Raw genomic sequence first — 24,212 nt, 5'->3', positions numbered from 1 at the left:
CCTTGCTAAGTTAGCACCACCAAGGGGCTCTTTTTAAACATCCAAGTGTATGAAATAATACGTGGCCCATTTATTAAGTGAAGGAAAGCTCTGTCTCCCACACTCTGCACTCTGGTTAAAATCCACCCATTACATAAACTGTTCTTATGAAATGTTCTATCAAGGCTGATCATTAACCAACAAAGTCCCTGCTGCTTTAATTATACCCTGATATGCCACAGTTCAGGCCCAAGATAAGATTTTATGGTTCCTATTAAATACTAGTGATCGAGCTCAGCATCACAAATGATGATTCCCATACCACTTCTGTTGTGGCCAAAGCCCTGAAAGCCACTTCCTATTCTTGCTGAATATTTTACAAGGTCCCTTTAGGATTGTCACTGTTACAACTTCAGAAGTCGTCCCTTATCTATGAGCTGCTTCTGCCGAAGCGGTCTGGCATACTGGGAAGGATGCTGGGCTTGGGTTCAAATGCAGACGATGCTAACTATTTGTCACCCTGGGTGAATTTAGCAACCTTTTTTGAATCTGTTCTCTCATGCACAAAATGAGGCCTTTTGACAAGATGGCCTCTAAGTAAAATTTCAGCTCTGAATCTTCGATCGTAGAGCGTTTAAAACTAGGAGGGCTTAATGAGTGAAGCCTCACTTTGTAGGTGAAGAGACTGAGGCTCAGATACAAGTGACTTACCCATAGTTGCTCTTGTTTATTCGTGTACAACTCATCATGACCCCATTTGGCGTCTTCTTGCCAAGATGCTGAGTAGTTTGCCATTTCCTTCTCCAGCTCATTATACAAATAAAGAAGACGGAGGCAAATTGGGTCAAGTGACTTGTCCAGGTCGTGTAGCTTGTAAGTGCCTAAGGCTGGATTTGAACTCTGGAAGATGAGTCTTCCTGACTCCAGACCTGGAACACTGTGCAGTATGGCACCACCCAGATGCCTCGACAGTTACTCTACAATTACTCTGCTGTAAAGTGTTAGAAGGAGGGTTCCTGACTCCAGGTCCAGGCACTCTGGACTATTACTACTATCCCACATTGCCTGAAATATTCCTGGGTCAGAGGAATGGAAACTGTTGTCATTACCAAGGATATGATTAGATCAAAAACAGATAATTAAGTTTTTCTGGTTCATAAAGAAATATTTGGAAGGCTCTTTTAATTAAGTTAAAGCACTAGAGATTGTGCCTGTATAACAATCTCCAAACATTTTAAAAGTAAAGCACACAAACAACACCTTCCTAGGCTCAGGGGCCAGCAGAAAGCATGGCACTATATGTGCCTTGGGTTCGAATCCCAGCTTTGCCATTTGCTGTCCGGGTGGCCTTGGACGTCACTTTATCTCTCTGAGACTTAGTTTCCCTCTTCTGCAAAAACAGAAAGGGGTGGGTGAAATAAACTCTAAGATCACTCCCACTTTTCATTCTCTTGCCCTAGGACCCACTTTCTTTCTGGAATATTACTCCTCCATATCCATACCTACTATTAATCGGGTTACCTGATGAAAAAGCCTCTGGAACTTCAAAAATAAAATTTCACGGATTTTTTTTTTGTTTTTATGCCATTTGAATTTCCAAATCTGTCCTTCCTACTCCCCCTACATAGAGAGCCAAGTCCTATAACAAAGAACAATGAAGAATGGGGAGAAGAAAGTTCAGCAAAATGAAAAAGCACATCGAAGGATCCTGCCAATATATGCAATGTTTTGCACCCATAGTTTTCCACCTCCGAAAAGAAGGGAAAGAGGTACAAGCTTTCATCTTTTCTTTGGAACCAGGCTTGGTGATGGAACTTTATTCATCAGGTTGACAATATTAAAAAAAAATGGCCATCCCTACCAAAAACTGGCATCTCAGAGTCCTCTCATAAAGAGAATTGGTATGTGGAAATATGTCAAGGGGGTAGGGCTATCAAAGCAAATATTTTCAATGCAAGTAGGTGCCCCCTCCCCCACAATTTCTTGTTCATGAAAAGGTTAGTTGATTCCATATAACTAACTGCATTTTCCTTTCTTTTTTTAAACTATCTTGAGTCCATTATAGAGAGTTAGTGATAAAGTCATTTCCAAGTCTTTGCACTGGCCTTCCTCAGTGCCTGGAACCCATTCCCTCTTTACCTTGGGCTCTTGGAAACTTCACCTTTCTTGACATCTGAGCTCAAATACTACCTCCTTGGAACACTGGCTTTTCCTCATCACCCAGCATGTAGCTGCTCTCCCACCAAATTACTTTGTGTCTACTTAACTGAGAATGTCAATCAACAGATATTTATTAAGTATCCATTTTAGATTTGTCATGGGAGCCTGAGACACAAAGACAAAGGTGCAAGCAGTTCTGGCCCTCAAAGAGCTTCCAGAGTAGCTGGGGGAATTAGATGCTCATCTAAAGGGATGTAGAAAATGTATATATGCTCTATTTCCTGGGATGGGATGTAAGCTCCCAGGAAATATAGGGGCAACATCCCTAGGACCTGGTGCCTGGCATATAGCTGGTGCTCTATAAATACTTGTGAATAGACAGATAAGCAGTTTGAGGCAGTGTGCACAAGATGCCTAAACTTGCTGACAGTTTTTCTTTTCAATCGTCAGCTTAACTATTAGGTTATCTTGATCAAATTTCCCTATCTTCAATGAGAGGTGCATGCACCCACATCCTTCTGTCTTTATCTCTCCCTTGGACCTAACACTCCTTTAGGCTGAACTGGCACAACCCCAAGGCTGCTGTCAAGGAAGGTGACTGAAATTTCAGAGATCTTCTGTTATTTTTAGTCAAGACAATCTCCACTTAAGATTTAAATGAAGCTTCCAAAAGAAGTAGAAAGAAAAATGTCAAAGACTTTCCCCTTGCCTGACATTCTTTTCTCTGAATTTGTTTTCTGAGCAGTCAAAAATCTGCAAAGAGCCCATGATTCTATCTTTATCCTTCCACATTTCCACTGAGGAAGATGGGCCTGACTGGGGTAAGGGAGGGTCTGTATGTATCTCTGCAAAGATCCTTAGAGCTACTTCTGCTAATTCAGGGACTAATTCTTCACTGTGTGGATATTCAAGGCCCCTTCTATTCCTTCTCAATTTTGTTTATATAATGATCCAAGACAATTCCAAAGGACCCATAATAAAAAATGCTATCCACCTCCAGAGAAAGAACTGATGGAGTCTGAATGCAGAGTAAAGCAGACTATTTTTCACTTTTTTTCTGAGTTTTTTTTTTTTTATCTGTGTTTTCTTTCACAACATGACCAATCTGGGAATATATTTTGTATGACTGCACATGTATAACCTATATCAAATTGATTACTGTCTCAGGGAGGGAGGAGGAAAGGGAGAAAATTTGAAGCTCAAAATTTTTAAAAATGTTAAAAATGGTTTTTAAATGTAGTTGGGAAAAAAATGAAATATTATGAAGTTTAGACTACTTTTTTGTCCCCTTCCTAATAGTGCATGTAATTGACATTTAGAGAAGTCTGTAAAGCACTTTCTGTACATGCGAGCATTTATTCTTCTCAACTATACAGCAACTTCCAAATATTTGAAAAGTCAAACAAAACAAAAAACAACCTTTCTAGGCTCGATGGGTCACTGGTCACACATGTTTTTCCTGAAAAGAAAATGATTGACTGAAAGGTTAGGTGCTGCTATTCTCCCCATTTTGCAGATAGGGAAGCTGATGCTTAGAGAGGTATAGCTAGGAACAGTCTGAGGGAGGAATGGAACCCAGGTTCATTCCCTCACGCAAAAAGCATTTATTATTCAGCGACCCTGACTGACCTCTTGGTTGTTCCACGAGCAAGACTGTTCCCCTCTCAGCTCCCAGCATTTTCTCCAGCCATCCCTATGTCTGGAATGCTCTCACTCCTTAACTCTGCCCTGACCTTCCTGGTGTCCCATTCCATCTTTCCTTCCCTAACTCCTATCTCCAGGGCTTTCCCTCGTTCATTATTTCCTCCTTATCCTGCAGATAGCTTGCTCTGTACATATTTGTTTTCCCCCCTCTTAGATTGCAGGCAGGGACTGTCTTTTGCCCTTTTTCGTATCTCATGCTTAGCATAATGCCTGGTGGGTAGTAGGTGCTTAATAAACATTGACTGATTAAGGGTGCACACACGAGATACAAACCCAACAATGACACAGTCCCTAATGAAACAACACTAACTAACAGATTTAAATAAATGTAAACTCCCTCTGGGCTACCACTGTAGTTGAAGGTCACTGCCCCTAGGTTCAAAGGTACCCTTGTCCATGCTCTGACAATCTTAGCTCCTAAATCCCCACCTGACCTTTAATCACCAGGCAGTTCAGTACAAAGGCATTGACTGAGATGGTATTGTAAGAACCATAGCTATAAATCATTCCCCACCCCTTAAATCTGGGGTGCACAACATGGGTGGGAAGAGGGGGCATAAACTAAGAGTACCCTGGTAGTAAGGCATACTCATAAGTGAAATGTGGTCAGGGTAATTCCTTCTCCCCCCAAACCTCCCATGTCCATTCCAGGCCAGGAACAAGCCCTGGATGAGAAAGGAATTCCATTAAGAAAGACGCTGGCTCTAAAGAATGCACCTTTAGGTTGGGATCTAGACCCCAGAAAGGAAAACTCCTGGACTTTCCCACCAGGCAAATCTCTGGAGATTACCTGAGGCTATAATCCCATCCACTGGCCTTTCATTGTGGCTACACCTAATCTCTGTTACCCTTACCCTAGCCTGGCCCTCTATTGTTTTACCTCCCTATGGCCCCCCAGCCATTTCCTACCCTTAATCCTACCTGGTCTCCATTCTCCCGTGGCCACGTGGTCCAGGTCCCAGGAGTTCTGTTCACCCCAGTTTACTGGCCACTCCCATCCAGATCTTCCTTAGACTCCTCCTCCAGTCACCCCAAACTACTTGGCCACTCCTAGATCCCTCCTACAGTCTTTCTTTATGTAAGGTCCATCTTATCTCCATTTAAGGTGCTTAGATTCTTAAAATCTAGCCACTGCTTAGATTCCTCTAATCTAGCCAATAGCTCACTAATGCTCAGACTCCTTAAGAGCAGCCAATATGACTGATATTCTAATAAACCTAGTCTTTGGCTGAAAAAAAAAAAAGAATACACCCCTACACCAGGCTCACACCAGAGATAATTTTGATCAGGGCCTGATACAATGGCCTGAAAGACTTCAAGAAATATCACAGAGAAGGAACAGTATAATTCCACCAAGCAGTCTCTAACCTAAAAAAAATGCAATTTCAAGTGTCAAGTTTACCAGCGATAAAACCTTTCAGCCACGATTGTAGCTCCTTTCCTTAAGCTCTGGTGCATGTGACTTATGTCCTATTTATAGGTCCCAATTTTTTAGAGGATGTAATGATAACTTTTAGTTATTCAAGAAGAGACTGTCAGTGAATGTGGAGCTTCTCTTAATTATTGATAAAAGTCATATGGATGACCTTATTTCTGTTAGAAAGTGATGAGATTCAATATAAATGAAATTTCAGAGATTGTGAGATTTTAAGGTCAGCCTTTCAGAGAACATATCCTCATATCAGTCTCAACCCTCTGGTTTGGTTCCAGGAATGGATTGGTTCCAGGTATGCAGAACTGATTTGCTCTGAGAAGTTTGCTCCACTCTTTGTCCTATTAGGAAGGAAGGAATCACATCTTTATTAAGCACCTTCTAAGTGCATGAAACTGTGCCAAACACTTCACAAATATCTCATCTGATCCTCACAAGAAACTTAGGAGGGAGGTGCTATTATTATCCTCATTTTATGCATGAGGAAATTGAGGAAAAAAGCCCAGTGTCACAGTTCCTAAGTGACTAGGGCTAGATTTGAACTCAGGTCTTCCTGACTCCCAGCTTAGCACCCTATCTATTTCACATCACTGTGAATCCATCTAGGAGGTGCTCAGGAGACTGGTTCATTGGGTACAAAAAGGGAGTAAGGGTATCCAAGTCAACCAATCCAATGCAGTAAGCATATAAGTGCCTACTATGTGTCAGGCATTCTTTTAGCTACTGTGGTTACAAAGATGAAACTTAAAATAGCCCCTTCCCACAAAGAATGCACATTCCATTAGGAAAATAAGACACGTAAATAGGTAAGTATACTCCAGTGGGGGGCAGCTAGGTGATGCAGAGTATTAGGCTGAAAGTCAGGAAATCAGCAAATCCAGCCTCAGACACTTACTGGCTGGGTGACCCTGGGCAAGTCACGTAACCCTGTTTGCCTCAGTTTCCTTATCTGTAGAATGAGCTGGAGAAGGAAATGGCAAGCCACCCCATTATCTTTGCTAAGAAAACCCCAAGTGGGGTAATGAAGGGTTGGACATCACTGAAAAATGACTGAAAACATAGAATTCCCCAAAGTACCTCTGATCTCATTGGTGTGGGTACTTTCTCCACTGATAAAGATAATATCAAATCCCTGGTATTCCATCCTATACAATCCTTGTCCATGCCTCTCCATACCATTGCTTGAAGTACACCCCTGCCCCAAAATTCTGTGAGTGATTTCTTGAATTCTTTTAGAATTTTCAATTAGAGGGGCAGCTAGGTGGTGAAGTGAATAGAGCATTGGCCCAGGAGTCAGGAGGACCCGAGTTCAAATCTGGCCTCATACACATAACACTTACTAGCTGTGTGACTGTGGGCAAATCACTTAACCCCAATTGCCTCACCAAAAAAAAAAAAAGAAAAAGAAATAGAAAGAAAAAGAATTTTGAATTAGAATTAGAATTTGGAACCAATGAACCCACGATGCTGTTCATATATATACAACAGTTAAGCATCTACATGCCTCTTTGAGAAAGAAGAAAATCTTGACAACCAGAGGCATGAGAAAGACTTCTTAGATGAGGTGGACTAAGAGCTAAGCTTTGAAGGAACTGTCAGGAGTGGAGGCAAAGAGGGAAGAGATGCATCCCAGGCCTGGGGGACATCCTGGGCAAACCAACAGGGGTGAGAGGCGTTGGCAAATAGCCAACAGGCCAGTGCGGAATGTATGAAAGGCAGCAATGGGAAATGTTTCTGCAGGTTGCTCATGAAGGGCTTTAGCTGTCCGGCTGAGGAGTTTCTGCTTTGGTGTCAGACAGCCCCGGAGGTTTCTGATCAGGAAGTAAACTGATTAGACTTGGGTTCTGGGCGATTTTTCAGCTATTGATCGTCTTGACGGGGTTAGGCCAAGCTCCTCAGACCTGCTCAGGTACAAGGCCCATGCCTCTAGGGGATATTCACTAATTCATTCACGCTTGAAATATGTGGTATCTGTCATTTGTACAATATCTTAAGTGACCTCGTGACTCTCCTGATATCTTGAGAGTTTTCTGGAATAATGATGATCTTGGTCCAACCCAACAAGGGTAAACTCCTGGCATTCACAGAGGGGCCAATTTGCTGTAATGCCAGTTAAGTTGGCCCTTGGGACTTGAAACCACTTAAGAACCCCTTCAAGGATGTCTGGAGGCCCTTCTGAGTTAACACGGAGTTGGTTTTAAGAGTTAATATAACTTGATGGGTACAATTAAGAAAATGTCCTCACAAAGAGAAACTCAGAATTAAGGCCAACGATCTCAACTACCACCTGTAAGGACAAGAGCTATTTAAAGTGATTTGCACTCATGTATATTACCAGCCTAGAAGAGGAGAACATGTGGTGCTGGATTTTGATTTGAAGGATATGGATTCAGATCCTGGCTTTGGAACCTGACTAACCCAAGGTAACTTCCTGGGTCTAAAATTTCTTATCTGTAAAATGAAGGATTTGGATGAGATGACCTCTAACAATCCCATCTAGTCCTAAATCAATGACCCTATAATTCTATGAACATTAACTTTGCCAGTGAGAAGCACCACAGTATAGGGGTTAGAGGGTTCACCTTCTGGTCAGGAAGGCATGGGCTGATCTCCCCTCCCATGGCTGAGTCAATGCCCCATTTAATTCCCAAAGACTCTATGATAAGGAGTGGTTGTGTCCCAGGGAATTTCTCAAGACCATGAGCTTCAGGAGACAGGCTGATAATGCTTCAGTGGAAATCATTCCTAACGGTGGATTAGTCCCAAGTCCATACCTCCCCAACCGTAAAGTTGAGCCATCAGGAGGGAAAGAAAGCACTGGGCAGCATTCACGATCAAGAAGAGTAATCAATGTTTCTGTTTTGAGCTCTCTATGTATGGAGTACGAGGGGCATGGGAGAAAGTCACAGACAGTTAAGCAACCATCTGGTAGGTCAAAGAAAGAGCCTTACCGATCTGGTTTCTGCCTGAAGAATAAAAAGCATTGACCACTGCTGCCCCACTTATCCACCTGTGTAAAAAGAGAAAAATTTGTTACAAATGGCCAGGAGAGACAGACAAGATGTAGACATTGTACACATACATATATATAAATATGTGCCAAAACACACATGTATACACATACAATCAAAGCTTAAAACTGCCTTAAGAGTTTGGGGACACCCTGTATATCTCTTCCCTATCCCACCTCCCTGCTATGATTTCATTCTTGTGGACGACTCCTAGAAATGAAACTCCCTTAATGGAGAAAGCAACTGGGGACACACGAGGTTAAAGCACCTTGCCCAGGAGTCTTGAGAGGTGCAACTAGAACTTAGGCTTTCCTAGTTCTGCACTGACTCTCTGTCCCCTATGCCAAGCTAGCTCAACAAAATAGGTTTCTCCCAAGCTTTAGCTTCACTTTCAGTGTGTGAAAAAATGATGCACAAGGGGAAAGAAATGAGGGCAAAAATCTTTCTGTTATGAGTGTTTGCAATATGGCACTATTTACTGTGCTTCATAACAACATTACTATTATTTTTGTGTTTGTCGCCTATTTTCAAAGAGCTCCATGACATCAGGGAGATGATGACATGACTTGCAATTGACTTTGCTTTGAGTGAGGGAGGGCTGTAGAAAGTCACCAGCCTCACTTTCTCCTCCAGAGCCATCTGGGTGCAGTGGCTAGATATAGATCAGGTCAACGAGATGGCCCATTAACAAATGTATATAGTCTTGTCAAAAGTGGCCACAGAGTTAGGCCTTCTCTTTTTTGGCCTGGTGATGCCATCTTTTATGATGATGGCTGACCACCAAAGAGTCTTCAGTAGATGACAGAGTACTGAAGTGCCTGGGATGATGGGTAACCACCAGTGTCTTCAGTAGATAACATGGTACTGAAGTGACTCAGATGAGAGGTTCCAGGTGCCTTATGCTCTGGATCCAAAGGATTGACACATTTTTTTCCTTTTTATTAGAAATAACAATTTTCATTGATTCCTTTTGTTTTAATACCACAATAATTTCTAGATATACCATTTCCCACTCCTACCCCACAACTGAACCCTCCCTTGTAACAAAGGAAGACAGTTGATCAGAAACAAATAATGAAAAGACCTCTGACAATGCTTGGAACATTCTTCACTCAAAGTCATATGATAGAAGGATTGTAGATCTAGGGATGAGGAAACTGACCTGGCCTCTCTTCCAAGTGGATGGAAATGTCTTTCATTATCTATTCCTAAGTCTAATGTAAGAGCACAGTCCCTTAGGAGGTGATGTATAAGATGTTTTTATGAAAGGGAAAATTCCAGCCAAAAAAGGCAGGGTCTTCTCAGAGTAGAAAGAGGGAAGCTACAGGCTATTAAAATAGATGTTTGCAAAGGATGGCAACTCCTAGACCTACCCCCCACTCCCGACACACACAAGCTAATCACTTGGTCTTGTCAAGCATAAGAAAGGAAAATGAATTCTTCTCCTACTGAGTAGACATGCTGATGAGTTGGCTTCCACTAGGATTTCTCATCAAGACTTTTAAATCTATTGAGGTAGCTAAATGTCCCGTCTTGATGAAGCATTCTGTGTACATACCACTACTAAAGTCCTTGTTATAAAATAAACACTGCTTGACCTCTAGCTAGCTCCTTGTCTTTGGCTCACGGTTGTTTCAAGCTCTGTTATATAACAGCTGGTCTATCTCTAATTTTCCATTCTACAATACAGTCATAGCTCTTACTATTAGAGATTGTTCTAGAGAATAGCAAAGAAATCATTAAAGTTAAGTTGTTAGAGTTTTATTTAGGGTTTACTTTGGAAAGGATATGGTACTTTAGTTTGAGAGAGCCATTTTTTCTTCTGTACACAGTGTTAGAAGTGAAATTCAAACTCAAATAGGTCAAGGTTCCAAGTTCTGCTCTCTAACCATCATCAGGAAGTCACACGGCCCTCTCAGTTTTAAGATTACTCTCTAATGAGGGACCAGCCAAGATGGTGGAGTAGAATGAAATAACATAATTCAGCCAAGCTCTCTCCTACAACTAGTCCAAAAAATCCTAGAAAACACACCGAGTAGAGTCCTTATCGGGAAACTCAAGACAAAAAAAAGTAATTTTTTTTCCTAGTCCAGCTTAGCATAGGGGGAGATCCATAGAGGATGGTGTCTGTTTAGGTAAAGACTGAATGAGTGCCTACCCAGAGTTGAGTACCAGGGCAAAAAGTCCGCAGATCTGGCACAAAAAGCTTTGACTTTCTGCAGAGAGCAAGAATAGATACCAGCTGGAGGTTCTGTCACTCATTACTGACTACTGAGATCCAGTGCAGATTGTGGAGGGGAAATATGCCAGGGGAGGAGGGTTAAAAGAGGGTAATAGGACAGTCCAGGGCAAGGAATAATGTTGGGCCCTAGGCAGTATGCTGAGCAGTATATGAGCATGTAAAGAAATAAACAACAGCTGTGTGGCTCTGACCCCAGGAACAGAGAGGGGTCTCGAATGTAGTCTGAAACTTAACATGACAGGAAGCCCATACCAAAGGGGAGCCTGACATTCTGTCAGTCTGAAGCTGCTGAGCTATCCCCCTGGCTGGCAGTGGCTGAATCCAGCAGCAGTACCCTGGAACTCCAACAAGAGTTAAGGCCAGAGTTGTGTTGCTCACACTGAAACCCAAGTGAGGAACTCAGAGAACCCAGACCAGGAAGGCAGACCTCAGATTTCATCCCCATCAGATAATATGGTCATTTTTATTGTATTGACTAGGCCCACCCATTACTAATTCGTATTCCTCCAAATAATTAGATCTCTAATATTAAAATAGATCTGTGGTCTCAGTGTTGTGAGCATTTCCTCTGCTAGTACAGATTTCAACTCCTCCATGAGTCATAATAACAATAATAACTAGCATTTTAAGGTTTGCAAAGCACTTGGCAAATATAATCTTATATTATCCTCACAACAACCCTGGGGGATAGGTACTACTATCACCTCCATATAAAATAAGGAAACTGAGGCCAACCGAGGTAAAGTAACTTGCCTAGGGTCACACAACTAACAAGTACCTGAAGCCGCCCTTGAACTCAGTTGTGCCTGACTCTGGGCCCAGTTCTCCATACACTGCCCAACCTAAATTCAAGGGTCTACCCTCCCCTATATCCAGAGGTCTATCCAACATGTGTTTTTTTACTTGTGTCCTCTTGACATAGAACAGAAACCAGTATAACACATGGACTCTCCTACTATTATCTCTAACTTAATTCATGACTGATACACATGAAAAAATATTCAGGAAATGAAAACAAGTGTTTCTTAAGTATCCTATGATTACTCAAGCTTTACTGAAAACCCCTTCTCCTCTTCCTACCCCCACCAGATTTTTTTTTCATGGTATACAAGTTCCACAACTTTTGAGATTCTGTTTTTATAGGGTTGCCTTGCAAGCTTGCTCAAAGAGACATCAGAATGTGTTTAATGGCTCATTACATTTGCATGGTTTGCATAAATTATGGGAGATTGTTGAGCCAGTCAGAAAGACTAATAGGGATAGCAGCCCAAAGACACTGGGACAAAATTGGTGCCATTGTTTTAAAATTGTTTTTCCCCTAAATGTGATAAAAGGAGAATCAGGATAGGTGACCCCCAAGTGTTAGCTAATGAATGATGCCATTTTTAAAATGCAGGAGGACAAAGATAAATTATGGTTCTGTAGAACTGCTCTTCTTGAATGGCTTGTATTTTGGAAAAAAAATCATTATCAGGGATTTTGATCAAGTGGTGTCCTGCTAACGTTCTTATTCCATTTTGATGAAACCACATTTCTATTCCTATTTGTAGCGTTTAGCAGGTACAGCTTTACAGATACTAAACAGGTGTTTGCCAGGCCTCTCCTATGTGCCAGGCACCAGGTTAAATGCTTTGTTGTTGTGAGCCCATTTGGGGTTTTCTGGGAAAAGGTACTGGAGTGGTTTGCCATGTCCTTCTCAAGCTCATTTTACAGATGAGCAAACTGAGACAAACAAGCTTAAGTGATGAGGCCAGATTTGAACTCAGGAAGGTGAGTCTTCCCGATTCAAAGCTCAGTGCTCTATCCACTGTGCCAACTACCTCTTTTAACTGGTTTACAAATATTTCATTTAATCCTCATAACAACCCTGCAAGGTAATATTGTAATCTCCATTTTTAGATGGGGAAACTGAGGCAGATAGCAGTTAAGTGACTTGCTCAGGGTTGCACATCTAGTAAATGTCTGAGCCCACATTTGAACTCAGATATTGCTGACTCCAGGACCAATACAATATCCACTCCACCACCTAGCTTCCTAGACATTGAGATAGCAACACCAATAAAATATTTTCTTATTCAAATACCAATGAAGAAAAAGCTATAAGTTACTAAAGGTAGCCTGTGCAGCAAACATTGGAAAACCAATTGAGTGTGGTCAGTGTGTACCTTACAAATGTAATAGGTTTGAAGTACCAACTTGGGGAAGATGCTGTCATTTCAAAAGAACTGGAAACTTTCCAGTACTGCATCAGGGAAAAGGGCAATGTCCCATCCTCCTTGCAAGCTAAATCCAGACAAGGAAATAACCTGGGGACAGGTGTTTCTTTAACGAGGCAGCAAGACAAAATAGGAAGAGGGCTAGACTTAAAGATGGAAGCACACTGTCCGGGTGACATAGCCATGAGCCAGAGAGGCAGAAGATACAGTTGCTTCTCTCTGGGCTGTCTCACTTACCACATTTGCATGTGTGTTGGCTATACAGAAGGAGGGGCATGAGGGAGGAGAGAGAATAAAGTATTATTACTATTAATAACGCTAATAATAATCAACAGCACGTATAACCAAGATACAATTATGGCATCTCAGGCTCGTTGGTCATGTTTGGGGCATTCAATGGCCCAGTGGAGAAGGGATATATAGACAATATGTCTCTCAAACTAGAACTAACCATCTAAATTAGAAACTTCAATGTTTAAGCCTAGAGAGAGGTACCAGGTGTTTCTCTTCTAACTCTTATTACCCAGAAGGGTTTAAATGGTGATGAAATGAGAACACACAAGACCTTTCGTTTTACAGCAGGCAAGGAAAGCAGTCACAGACTGCATCGTGCTACAGACTTTTCATGATAATAAAGCCCATAGATCATAAAAAGCCTGAAATAAAGTTTCTTCTTTTACCCACTCGAGTGTGACTTTAAAAGCCCAAACAACATATTGGCTTGTGTGCCTTCCCTGCAGGAGGTGTTCGATTTCTTTTTATCTAATTGTCTCAAAACAACGCTGCAAAATAACTAATACACCAGAATTCTTTTTTTTTTCTTCCTCCCCAGGTATCCCTGGTTGAAAAGGATTCTTATCATTTCATTCCAATAATTCTCATAATGCCTTGCATTCAGTCTGCAATGTTCTCACAAAAAAACCTCTAAAACCTTTTTTTTTTACACATCTTCATTTCACTTTTAGCCATCTACAAAGGGAAGATAGTAGTACGTGCTACTCCTATTTTACAGATGCCAAAACTGAGACACAGAAATACAAATTCCTTGTTTCTAATATCCCAATGCAGTGGTGTCAAACTCAAAAAGGAATGGGGGATACATACTTAACCACAAATAATGATCCTTATAGGATGCCTATTGATTTACGAAATCACATACTCGAGGGCAGAGCCAACATGGTGAAGTAAAGGCAGGGACTCACCTGAACTCTCCCAAATCTCCCTCCAAACAACTTTAACATATCTCCTTAAAATGAATTCTGGAGCAGCAGAACCAAGAAAAAGACAGGGTGAAACAATTTTCCAATTCTACACAACTTAGAAGGTCGGCATGAAAGGCCACCCCTAGCAGGCAAGACAGCAAAAAGACTCTACAACCCAGTGCAGGCCAGCAGCAAGGACCTGCACCCCTGCAACCAGGCAGCCAGCAGCGGGCCATGCCAGGTACAAGCCAGCAGAAGGCATTAGGGGCAACTGAATTGGCAGTAGCATTTTCCGGAGCTCTTAGCCCCCCAGATAGTAAGGGGGTCTGACAACTAATAAGAAGGAAATTACAGAGAACTCTTTTCTGGCACTTGGAGCAGAACTTTGTTGCACTGCCGCTACGTGGTTCCAAGTCACAGACCCAGAGCGCGCGGCCACAGGGGAGGGGAGACCCTGGTCATAGTTCCAGGGTGGAAAAGCATGCTTCTGGTCACTCAGAGGCAAGAGCACAGGCCAGGAAAGCAGTGACCACACCTCTCCTTAGATCATACCACTTTGGAAGAACTGAAAACTCATAGACTCCCAGAGACAGCTTGGTAAACTGCAGTTCAGGAGCAGAAGCCAACTTTAGCATAAAGTCAAAAGTCAACAAATAGGCTGAAAAAATGAGCAAACAACAACAACGACAAAAGGAACCCAGCCATAGAGAAGTATGATGGTGACAGGGAAAATCAATACAGGAACTCAGGAAAAGGAAGTCGAAACAGCTATATCCAGAACCTCAAAAGAATGCGAATTGGTCTCAGTCTCAAAAAAGAAATTCCAAAAGAGAAAATTCAAGTAAGATAGGTAGAGGAGAAATTGGGAAAAGAACTGAGAATGACGCAAGAAAATCATAAAAAAAGAGTCAACAGCCTGGTAAAGGAGGCATAAAAAATGCTGAAGAAAATAACTCCTTAAAAAACAGAATAGGCCAAATGTAAGAGATGTACAAAAATCTACTGAGGAGAAGAACTCCTTAAAAAACAGAATTGGCCAAATGAAAAAGGAGGTACAAAAGCTCACTGCAGAAAATAATTCCTTAAAAACTAGAATTGGGCAAGTGGAAGCTAATGACTCCATGAGACATGGAGAAACAATAAAACCAAATTTTAAAAAATAGAAAAAAAGAAGAAAACGTGAAATAGCTCATTGGACAAACAACTGGCCTAGAACATAAATTGAGGAGAGATAATTTAAGAATTATTAGACTACCTGAAAGGCATAAAAAAATAGCCTAAAAGTATCATATTTCAAGAAATTGTCAAGGAAAACTGCCCTGATATCCTAGAATCAGAGGGTAAAATGGAAATGGAAAGAATTCACTGATTACCTCCTGAAAGAGACTCTCAAATGACAACTTTCAGAAATATTATTGTAAAATTCCACAGCTCCCTGGTCAAGGAGAAAATATTGCAGAAAGAGAGAATTCAAATATCATGGAGCCACAGTTAGGATTACTCAGGATTTAGCAGCTTCTACATAAAAGGATCAGAGAGCTTGGAATATGATATTCCAGAAGGCAGAGGAGGTAGGATTACAACCAAGAATCACCTACCCAGCAAAACTGAGCATAATACTTCAGGAGAAAAAAAAATGGATATTCAATGAAACGGAGAACTTTCAAGCATCTTGATGAAAAGATTAGAGCTGAATGTCATAACACTACTGCAAGCTCCATTTAGAGTACTGCACTAAGGTGGCGGTTTTACCTCCTGCTTGGGAACAAAAACTATCTGGAAAAGGACAGGGAAAGCCCACCAAGATGTTCACATTAAAGCTTTCTCTCCACTTCTTATAAGAAAATCTCTCTCACTATTTCTATTTCTCAGTCTACGTATTGTGCCTTTTGCAAACAGTGGACCACAGAGTCCACTGCTTTGTTGAGAACTGTGGTTCCCACTGAACAAATGGGAAACCAGGTAAGATACTGAGAGGTTAGGCAACTGTCAGTTCACATTCCAGAATGTACACAGGATTCATGACATTGATCTTTCACCCCCCTTCCCCCATTACCAAGTGTACTGAGGGCTCAAGTATCTAATAACAGGGATAATCCCAAATCCTATCTCAACTGAGATATTCTACCTGAACAGCTTCTAGAACTTTGGATCTGGCCAAGGGGAACCACCAGAATGGATGGGATCCAAGTCCAGTAAAGCCAATGCCTGGCACACAGTAGATACTTTATTCTCCCATTAAGCTGTGAGCTCTTCAAGGGAAAGGACTATCTTTTCCTTCTTCTTCTTCTTCTTCTTCTTCTTCTTCTTTTTTTTTTTTTGGTATCCTCAGTGCTTAGTATAGTACCTGACATATAGAAGACATTAAATAAATGTTTATTGGTCGATCATAAGTGCTTGTAGATCCAAACTACAGAGGTCCCATTCTTGGAGATTGTACAGCATATTATTAAGGGGTTGAAACTACCCCCTATTTCTAGCAGAATTGTGTTTGGACTTTTCCATGATCTTTCTCTTGTTCTCCCTTGTGTTGTGGGCCCAGCTGGCATTTGGCTCCTATGCAATCAGAAAAATACAGAAAGCCATGGAAGTGGCTGATTACCCTTTATAACACAAAATAGCATAGAACCCCTTCTTTTTCTGCTTTAGATCATCTTGCTTCAGAAGATCCTAGATTCCAAGATGGAAGAGGAGATCTATGTCATATAATCCAATTTTCTCAAGGAAAGTGACTTGCCCAAATTCACACAAGTGGCAAATACTCCTCTGACAGCAAAGTCAGTGCCTTAATCCAAGGTTTTGTGATGTCATCAAGTGTGGGTCCTCCAAGTATGTTATGTAATAGAGGCACAAACTTTAACATCTCTACAAGAGAGAAGCTTCTTGAGTTGTCCAGGCAGATACATAGAGAAACATTTGTCTGAAATGACAGAGGGAAGTAAAACCTAGGAGTATAGCATGGGAGGGAGAAAAGATGGAAGAACACCATGATAAATCCCAAAGGGGGATCGTGAGATTTCTCTGAATATCTTGGTCCAGCTGAATTCCTTGGGAAGCATCACTCTCTTTTCACATTTCTTAAGAGGCCCTTGGGAACCTCCTTTACAGAGCTGGAATGTACTCCGAGCCACTGTTGATAATGTCTTTTGAATGTGATCCATGTATAATAACGTATAAAAGTCAACCCTGGATTTGTTAATCCTCCCTCCCCAATGGCTTCCTTGAGTGTTAATTAAAAAGTAGTTTGTAGCTGATGAAAACTTTTCACATCCAACAAAATGCAGCCAGGAAAATGGTAAGATTGATTTGTATTGGTTTGGGTGGGTGTGCTAGGGGTATTATCTGAAACGTTCACCTCTGACCCCATGGCAAAGAGTCATTTCAGACGTCTGGCATCAGAGCTGCTTGTCTCTTGGTTAGTTTTCCAGCCTGAACAAGTTATGGTCATAAATCATGTAAGGAAGAACTTCCTCACGACCAGAACTAGCCAGGATGGCTCTCTGCGTATGAGAGGCAGGGACTTTATTTGAAAAACAAAAGGTCTGTAAAAATTAAATAAAAAAGGAAAGTAGTTGGGTCAGGACCTCCCAGGGAACAAGAGACTTTCTCATATTCTTTTTCTCTTTGTTCACTTTGCCTGCATTACTGGGAACTGCAGCAGTACATTAAAAAGGAAACCTTTCCAGGCTTTTCTCCAACCTTTCTCATTCCTCCCTCTCATCTTCCAAACTATGATGCTCATAATAACTGAATGTTAGATATGTAGAGGAGTTCAGAATTCAGCCCCCTAATTTTGTAAATGTGAAGGCTAAAGGTCAAACGGGGGAAGTACACATAGCTTAAGATAGCTAGTTAGGGTTCTGACTCCCAGGCCAGTCCCTCACCACCCTGCCCTGCCATCTGCCCACTGACTGACCTCCATTTCTGGTAGAACTGGACAGACTGGGGATGAGGCCAAGGACATTTTTAGACATGACTCTGAATGTTCATACAATATAAAGTGTTAGAGCTTTCGGGGGTCTTTGGAGAGTCCAACCACATCTTTTTAAGAAACAGGCCCACTTGAGGCAACTGAAGTGACTTGATCCTTCATTCCCTTAAAAAGCTCAACTCAAGTGTCAGGAGAGCCTTGCTTGAGTGTCTCAGTCTTTCCCAAATTATTCTGTCTCCACCAATAGAATGTAAGTCCTTAAGGACTGAGTCTTTACATTTGTCTTTCCATCCCTAGCATCCAGCACAGGGCCTGGCACTTAATAAAAATTTACTGAATTGACCTGACTTCTCCAATGTCACAAAGCTAGGAAGCTGAAGAGACTGAATCATGACTGAGATGTCCTGACCCCACATCCAAGGCTCTTTCCATTACACCATACTGCTTCCCAACAACCATGTCAGGGGACAGTTAAGGTCTTGTGTGGACTGTTGCTACCTTGACCTCCATGATTCTACTCCCATCTATCCAAGTGTAGAAATGTCAGCCAACAGCAGAGCAGGTCACATACAAGGCACTGAACTTGGATGTGCTCTGCTCACATAAATAACAATTTCTGTGCCTGGGATTTATCGCATATTATGCTTTATTGCTGCCTGAAGACTTTCATTACAGTAAGCAATGAGTTTAGACTTGAGTTTTGCCAGCTTAGTTCCAGGGTTCTGATGCATTAGAACCCAGGAGACTGGTATTGAGAAACTCACTGCTGTTTATGAAAAGTAACTCAATTGCTCAGCAAAGCATGATATACAAATATTGGCACCATGCATCATGGCTGAGACCATGGAAAGTTCTGTTCTGAGGAATCCCAATGATAATCCGAAGTCAGGAAACAGATAGAAATGGAGGGCTGCCCAGGTTTATTTTTTCTTCATGGTGACTCCTGTCTGTTCATTCCAAAAGGAGCTTAAATTCACAGCTCATGTACCAGAACAATGGCATGTTTAGAGATGCTATCAAGTCATTAACACATAAAGAACATGCATGTGATTCTCTAGTAAATATAACAGATCTGAAAACCAGAGGGAAGGGGCCTCATCAGCTACTGGATAATGCTCTTCTAGACTTTGCCTGAAGACCTCCAAGGGGGGCAACCCAAGCCTGGGGTGGGGGAAATCCATCCTGCTGTTTGACAACTCTAACTACCATGAAGTTTTTTCCCTGAAAGCAAGCTAAAATTTGCCTCTTTTTATGTCTACCTGTTGCTTCTAGTTCTGTCTCTCAGGACCAATGAGAACGTGTCTAAACCATCTTTCATGAAGACAGCTCTTCAAATACTTAAAGCCAGTTCTCAAGAACCCCTTTCCAAATCTTCTCTTCTTCAGGTCCACCCCCAGTTCCTTCAACTGACCCTCATGGAGCATGAACATGAGCCCTTCCACCATCTTGGGTGTCCTCATCTGGACAGTCACCAGTTTCATCTTCCTGACGTCATGGTTCTCTTTGAGAATGAAGGACAAACCATGAAAACTGTGAGGCCCTTCCTAAAATGTGATGCCCTGAACATAAGACTCCAATCATCAATATGTTTGAAATAATTTTGAAATCCAGTGTTGATCACCCTGAGACTGTGTAAACACAACAGCTTTTTCCATCTTCCTCTGTGTCTTTTTGTGATTCATCCTTCCTTGACCAAAGAGCAGAAAGCATAGTCAAGCATAGGCGTATAGGCAAGCTTTCTGATTTTCTCAGTTCCCTGACTGGTTCAGCTACACCACAGACAACAGACTAAGTGATCCACCAGAGCTGGACTGAGGCAAGGTAGTGACCTGCTGATAGTCCCTGCAGCTAAATGATGCTTAGAAGTCTCTCCTTGGATTTCCTCAAGCAGTGGCTGGATGACCACTTGCTGGCTATGTTACTGTTGGGGTGTCTTTCACATCTGGCTCGGACTAGATGGTTACTGAGGTTCTGCCAACTCTTTGATTCTGTGATGACTCACTAGCTCTTAAAGCATTGTTGACTTGACTTCTCTAGCTTTATGGATTACCTGGTATTGTTTTCTTCAGATCTTTTTAGGTTTCATTGCTTGCACTTAGCTAACTTGCCCTTTCCCCTCCTCTAATCAAATGCCATGATGGGTTGGGAACCCATTACCCAACACCCTATTCTGTATCTCAACTTTGGTTGATGACACCTACGTAGCACAGCTTTTCAATTTAAATCGTGAGTATTTTAAAGACATGAAATGTGTTCTGATGGATGAAAGACACTTTAAAAATTGGAAAAACAAAGCACTACATAACAAGGTGATTTTCTTGTTCAGACTGACAGGATGATCTTTTCAGTGAGTATTTTAGGGCTTCCAGATGCAGGATGTGGTAGCTGTAGAGTTAAGTGTATTTATCCCCTGACCTTTCTCTTTCTGCAGCTGGGATTCTCAACATTTAGCTCAGAAATGGTGTAATTAGTTCCAGCTTCTCTCAGACCAGGTGATTGCTGGCTCCATCCCTCACCCTGAAGACAGCCTGGGTTTAAAAGCGTCTTGGCACTGCAAGGGCTCAGAACACTCTACTGCTGTCCCAGGGTATCTGTCAGCAAAGCCATGGAGGTACCTAGGTCAAGTTTCAGTGTGTACTCCTGGTAATGAGTACAGGGCATCACTGCCATCACGGAAAAGAATTTATGGTGCCGCCTGTTTCAGCATGATGTTGTCCTGGGTGTGCGAAAGCAGCATTGTCCCTACCCTCCAGGGGCCTGAACTTAAGAGACAGGCAACAACATAGACGAATGAGCCAATTAATTTATCTACATATATGCAGATAGCTCTTTACTCAAATTTTCAAGGACCCTAAAGACTGGCAAAGCTCTTTCCTTGGTACAGTGGAGGAATCTCTGTCCTCTGGACTCAGAGGAACAGATTCAAATCCTACCTCCTGATGCTTACTACCTGTGACCCTGGGCAAATCACTTGGTTCTCAGTTTCTTTCTTTTTTAAAAAAGGAGAGAGCCAGACTTTCCATCTTTAGATCTATTGTCCATTGAGAAAGATAATGTATTTATTATCAGACCCATTTTATAGATGAGGAAACTGAGGATCTGAAAGGTCAGTTGGCTTGCCCATAAGCACACATGCTATTAAATGTCTGAGGAAGAATTTGAGCATAAGTCTCCTGAGGTCGAGCACAGTGTTCTTTCTACAAGGCACTTTGGTAGTGCAGTGTTCAGAGCACTGAGCCTGGAGTCAAGAAGACAAGTTCAAATCAGGCTTCAGATACTTACTAGCTGTGTGACCCTGTGACCCTGTGCGAATCAACCACTGACTGCCTTAGTAGCCTATCTGTAAAATGAGGGTAATAATGTCGCCAATCTCCCAGTGTTGTTGTGAGGAGCAAATGAGGTATTTGTTTAAAAAACTCGCTTAGCACAGAGCCTGGTACCTTTAAGACTTTAACAAATGCTTGTGCTCCCTCCTCCACCTTCTACTTCACCAGACCACCTCTCACCACTAGCTCAATGAACTACTTATTATTTGCAAATAAAGGAGAAGTTCATTTGAGCATAAATGGATGAAGGAGAATTTCTGGAGTCTTAAAATTATAGTTAACAGTTGACCTTCATATAAATACTCTAACACATTACTTCAGTAACACTGTTAGGTAGGTCTCATTAGTAACCCCATTTTACATGAAGGTCACGCAGATTAAGTGACTTGCCCAGGTCAGAGTGTTCATTTGAGATGGGATTTGAACCTGGTGCTTCGTGACTCCGCATCCAATGTGCTAGCTAATAGGCAATGGGTGTGTTTGGGGGAAGTATTGCCTCTGTACTGACTACCTTTTAACATGCTTTAAATCTATGTTTCTAATTCATGAAAGCAATGGATTTTTGAGACCCCAGTGAATGATTGTAGGGAGGTCAAAGATCACGCGTGAAATTCCAACCAGATGAGAGCAGTAAGAAAGTGATCAGTAGATTGGACCAAAGAGGCACTAGATCAGCCTATCTGAGAGAAGGTGAGGGATCAGGCAGGGATGAAGGAAGAAATGAGAGAATGAAGAAATGACATAGCGTGGAGGTCTTCAGTTATGCATGCTGAAATAGAGGCAAGTTCTTAGAGCAAAGGTATGACCATAAAGAGCTGCCTAGTCCTAAAGGTCAGTGAGTGTACTGGGGTCGTTGTGACTTTACTGAGTTGTATGGCACATTTCACTTCAGCAGAGAGAAAGTGAACAAAATATTACAACGAAATACAATGTTACATGAATGGCTTGTAAATGTCAATGTACCTGGGGGAAGAACACCCTTTCTAACAACTTCTGGAAATCTGTTTGATAGAAATTAGAGTTAGCTCAATATCTTTACTACACAAAACAATAAGCTCAAAATGATGACATGACCTGATTATTCAAGTTTATACCATAGAATAATTAGAAGAGTATCACAATTTTGACTAGGGGAGAATTCTTAACTAAATAAAAGGTAGAGGAGATTACAGAAGATAAAACAGATAATTTCAATAATATGAAATTGAAAAAATGTTTGTGTATACAAAATCAATGCAGCTAACATAAGAAGGGAAGCTGAAAACGGGGTAGGGGAGAAATCTTTGCTTCAAATACTTCTGCTAAGTGTCTGATACCTAAGATATATAGGGAATTAATACACATTTATAAGAGCAAGAGACTTTTATCAATAGTCTTAGTAATCAAAGGGCATTAACAGTTTTCATAAAGAGAATTATTAAATATTAATGACTGAATGATTATTCTGAATCCTTAATATTAAGAAAAAGATAAAACTCAGACCTCTCACTACCTTGCTAATTAATTAGCATCGGATCAGACGATCTCTTAGGTCCCTCCTAGTCTGTGGGTGGCTAGGTAGCACAGTAGATAGAGTGCTGGGTCTGGAGGCAGGAACTTATCTTCCTGAGTTCAAATCCTGCCACAGACACTTAATAGCTATGTGACCCTGGGCAAGTCACTTAACTCCATTTGCCTTAGTTTCTTCATCTGTAAAATGAGCTGGAGAAAGAAATGGCAAACCACTGTAGTATCTTTGCCAAGAAAACCCCAAATGAGGTCATGAAGAATTGGAAATGACTGAACAACCACACAAATCAAAACAACTCTGAGGTCTCACCTTACACATGAGAGTTGGTTATATGTGACAAAAGATGAAATTGGTCTGTCTAAGAGGGGCTGGGGAAAAGAAAGGTACAATAGAAAGTTGTTAGAATTCTGAATTTGCTTGGCTATTCATGAAAGCAATCTAGAATAATAATGATACTGATAATGATAGCTAATATTTATGAAGGGCTTTTTATGTGCCAAACATTGTGTTAAGTATTTTACAATTATTATCTCATTTGATATTCACAACAACTCTAGGATGTATGTGCTATTCTGATTCTTAGTTTACACTTGAGGAAACTGAGGCAGACAGAGGTTTAAGTAACTTGCTGAGGATTATCCAGCTAGTAAGTTTATGAGGCTGGATGCACACACACACACAAACACATATACATGTGTGTATGTGTATATACACACAGATGAATACACACACGTATATGTAAACAATGACTACAACAATATAAGTGGAGAAAACCAAAAAAACCAGACTGAATGCCCTGTCCTTCTAGTGGCCAGCCGGCTCAGGAGAAAACTAGGGACCTTCTCAGGGCTTCTTGCCCTTCTTTGAAGAGGTGTTGGCCTCTTGGCATGGAACAGGGGGGGATTCTTAACCAAACAAAGGCTAGACTTGGGTCTTTCAGCAGAGCTTCTTTTTTTCCATTCTTTGTTACAAGGGACATCTCACCGAGAAGGCACAGATGTGAGGACGTAAGGCATGCACACACAAAAGTCATTAAGAACAATCCAGAATGAGGAACAAAGAAAACGTACAAACGTGGATATACATACTCTTCCTTGTCCACTTTTTCTCGGAGCTTCTTTAGCTGTTTATTTTGGCTAAACATCAGGTTTTTCAAGATATTCTCAAAGTATTCATCCTCTTTGTAATTCAACTAAATAAATTAAAGAAAATATTGCTTTTGGTTAGAAATACAACAGTAATACCTTGCTTTTAGGTATCTTGCTATATTATCAAGTCATATAAGCATCACTAGGAAAGAGGGGATGTCTTCTCAAATTCTATGAATTGCCAATAAACTTATTAAATTTTTATTTAAAATGACCAAAGTAGGACTTGATTTTGTCCAAGTCACACAGCTAAGTCACATGTACTTGTCACAGAAGAATCATTGATTGATTATATGAGTGAATGACAGAATAAAGAAAAAACATTTATTAAGTGCTTACTGTGTGCCAGGC

General features: G+C 41.3%; 1 protein-coding gene across 3 annotated transcripts in view; it reads right to left on the bottom strand.

Moving 5' to 3' along the window:
- MME (membrane metalloendopeptidase) overlaps positions 1 to 24,212 on the bottom strand; it is a 129,778-nt gene that overhangs the window by 21,214 nt on the left and 84,352 nt on the right. For 2 of the 3 annotated variants that reach the window (XM_020988923.2, XM_020988924.2), the window contains exons 16-17: positions 23,784 to 23,905; positions 8,227 to 8,285 (exon numbers count right to left, since the gene is read on the bottom strand). In XM_020988923.2, the coding sequence (XP_020844582.1) occupies positions 8,227 to 8,285; positions 23,784 to 23,905 (181 nt within the window). The remainder of the gene's footprint in view (positions 1 to 8,226; positions 8,286 to 23,783; positions 23,906 to 24,212) is intronic. The other variant, XM_020988925.2, reaches the window with a different exon arrangement.

This window comes from Phascolarctos cinereus, unplaced genomic scaffold, assembly GCF_003287225.1.
Source record: "Phascolarctos cinereus isolate Bilbo 61053 unplaced genomic scaffold, phaCin_HiC Scaffold_7;HRSCAF=346, whole genome shotgun sequence".
Classification (NCBI taxonomy): Eukaryota; Metazoa; Chordata; class Mammalia; order Diprotodontia; family Phascolarctidae; genus Phascolarctos; species Phascolarctos cinereus.
This window is presented reverse-complemented; position numbering and strand designations above follow the sequence as displayed.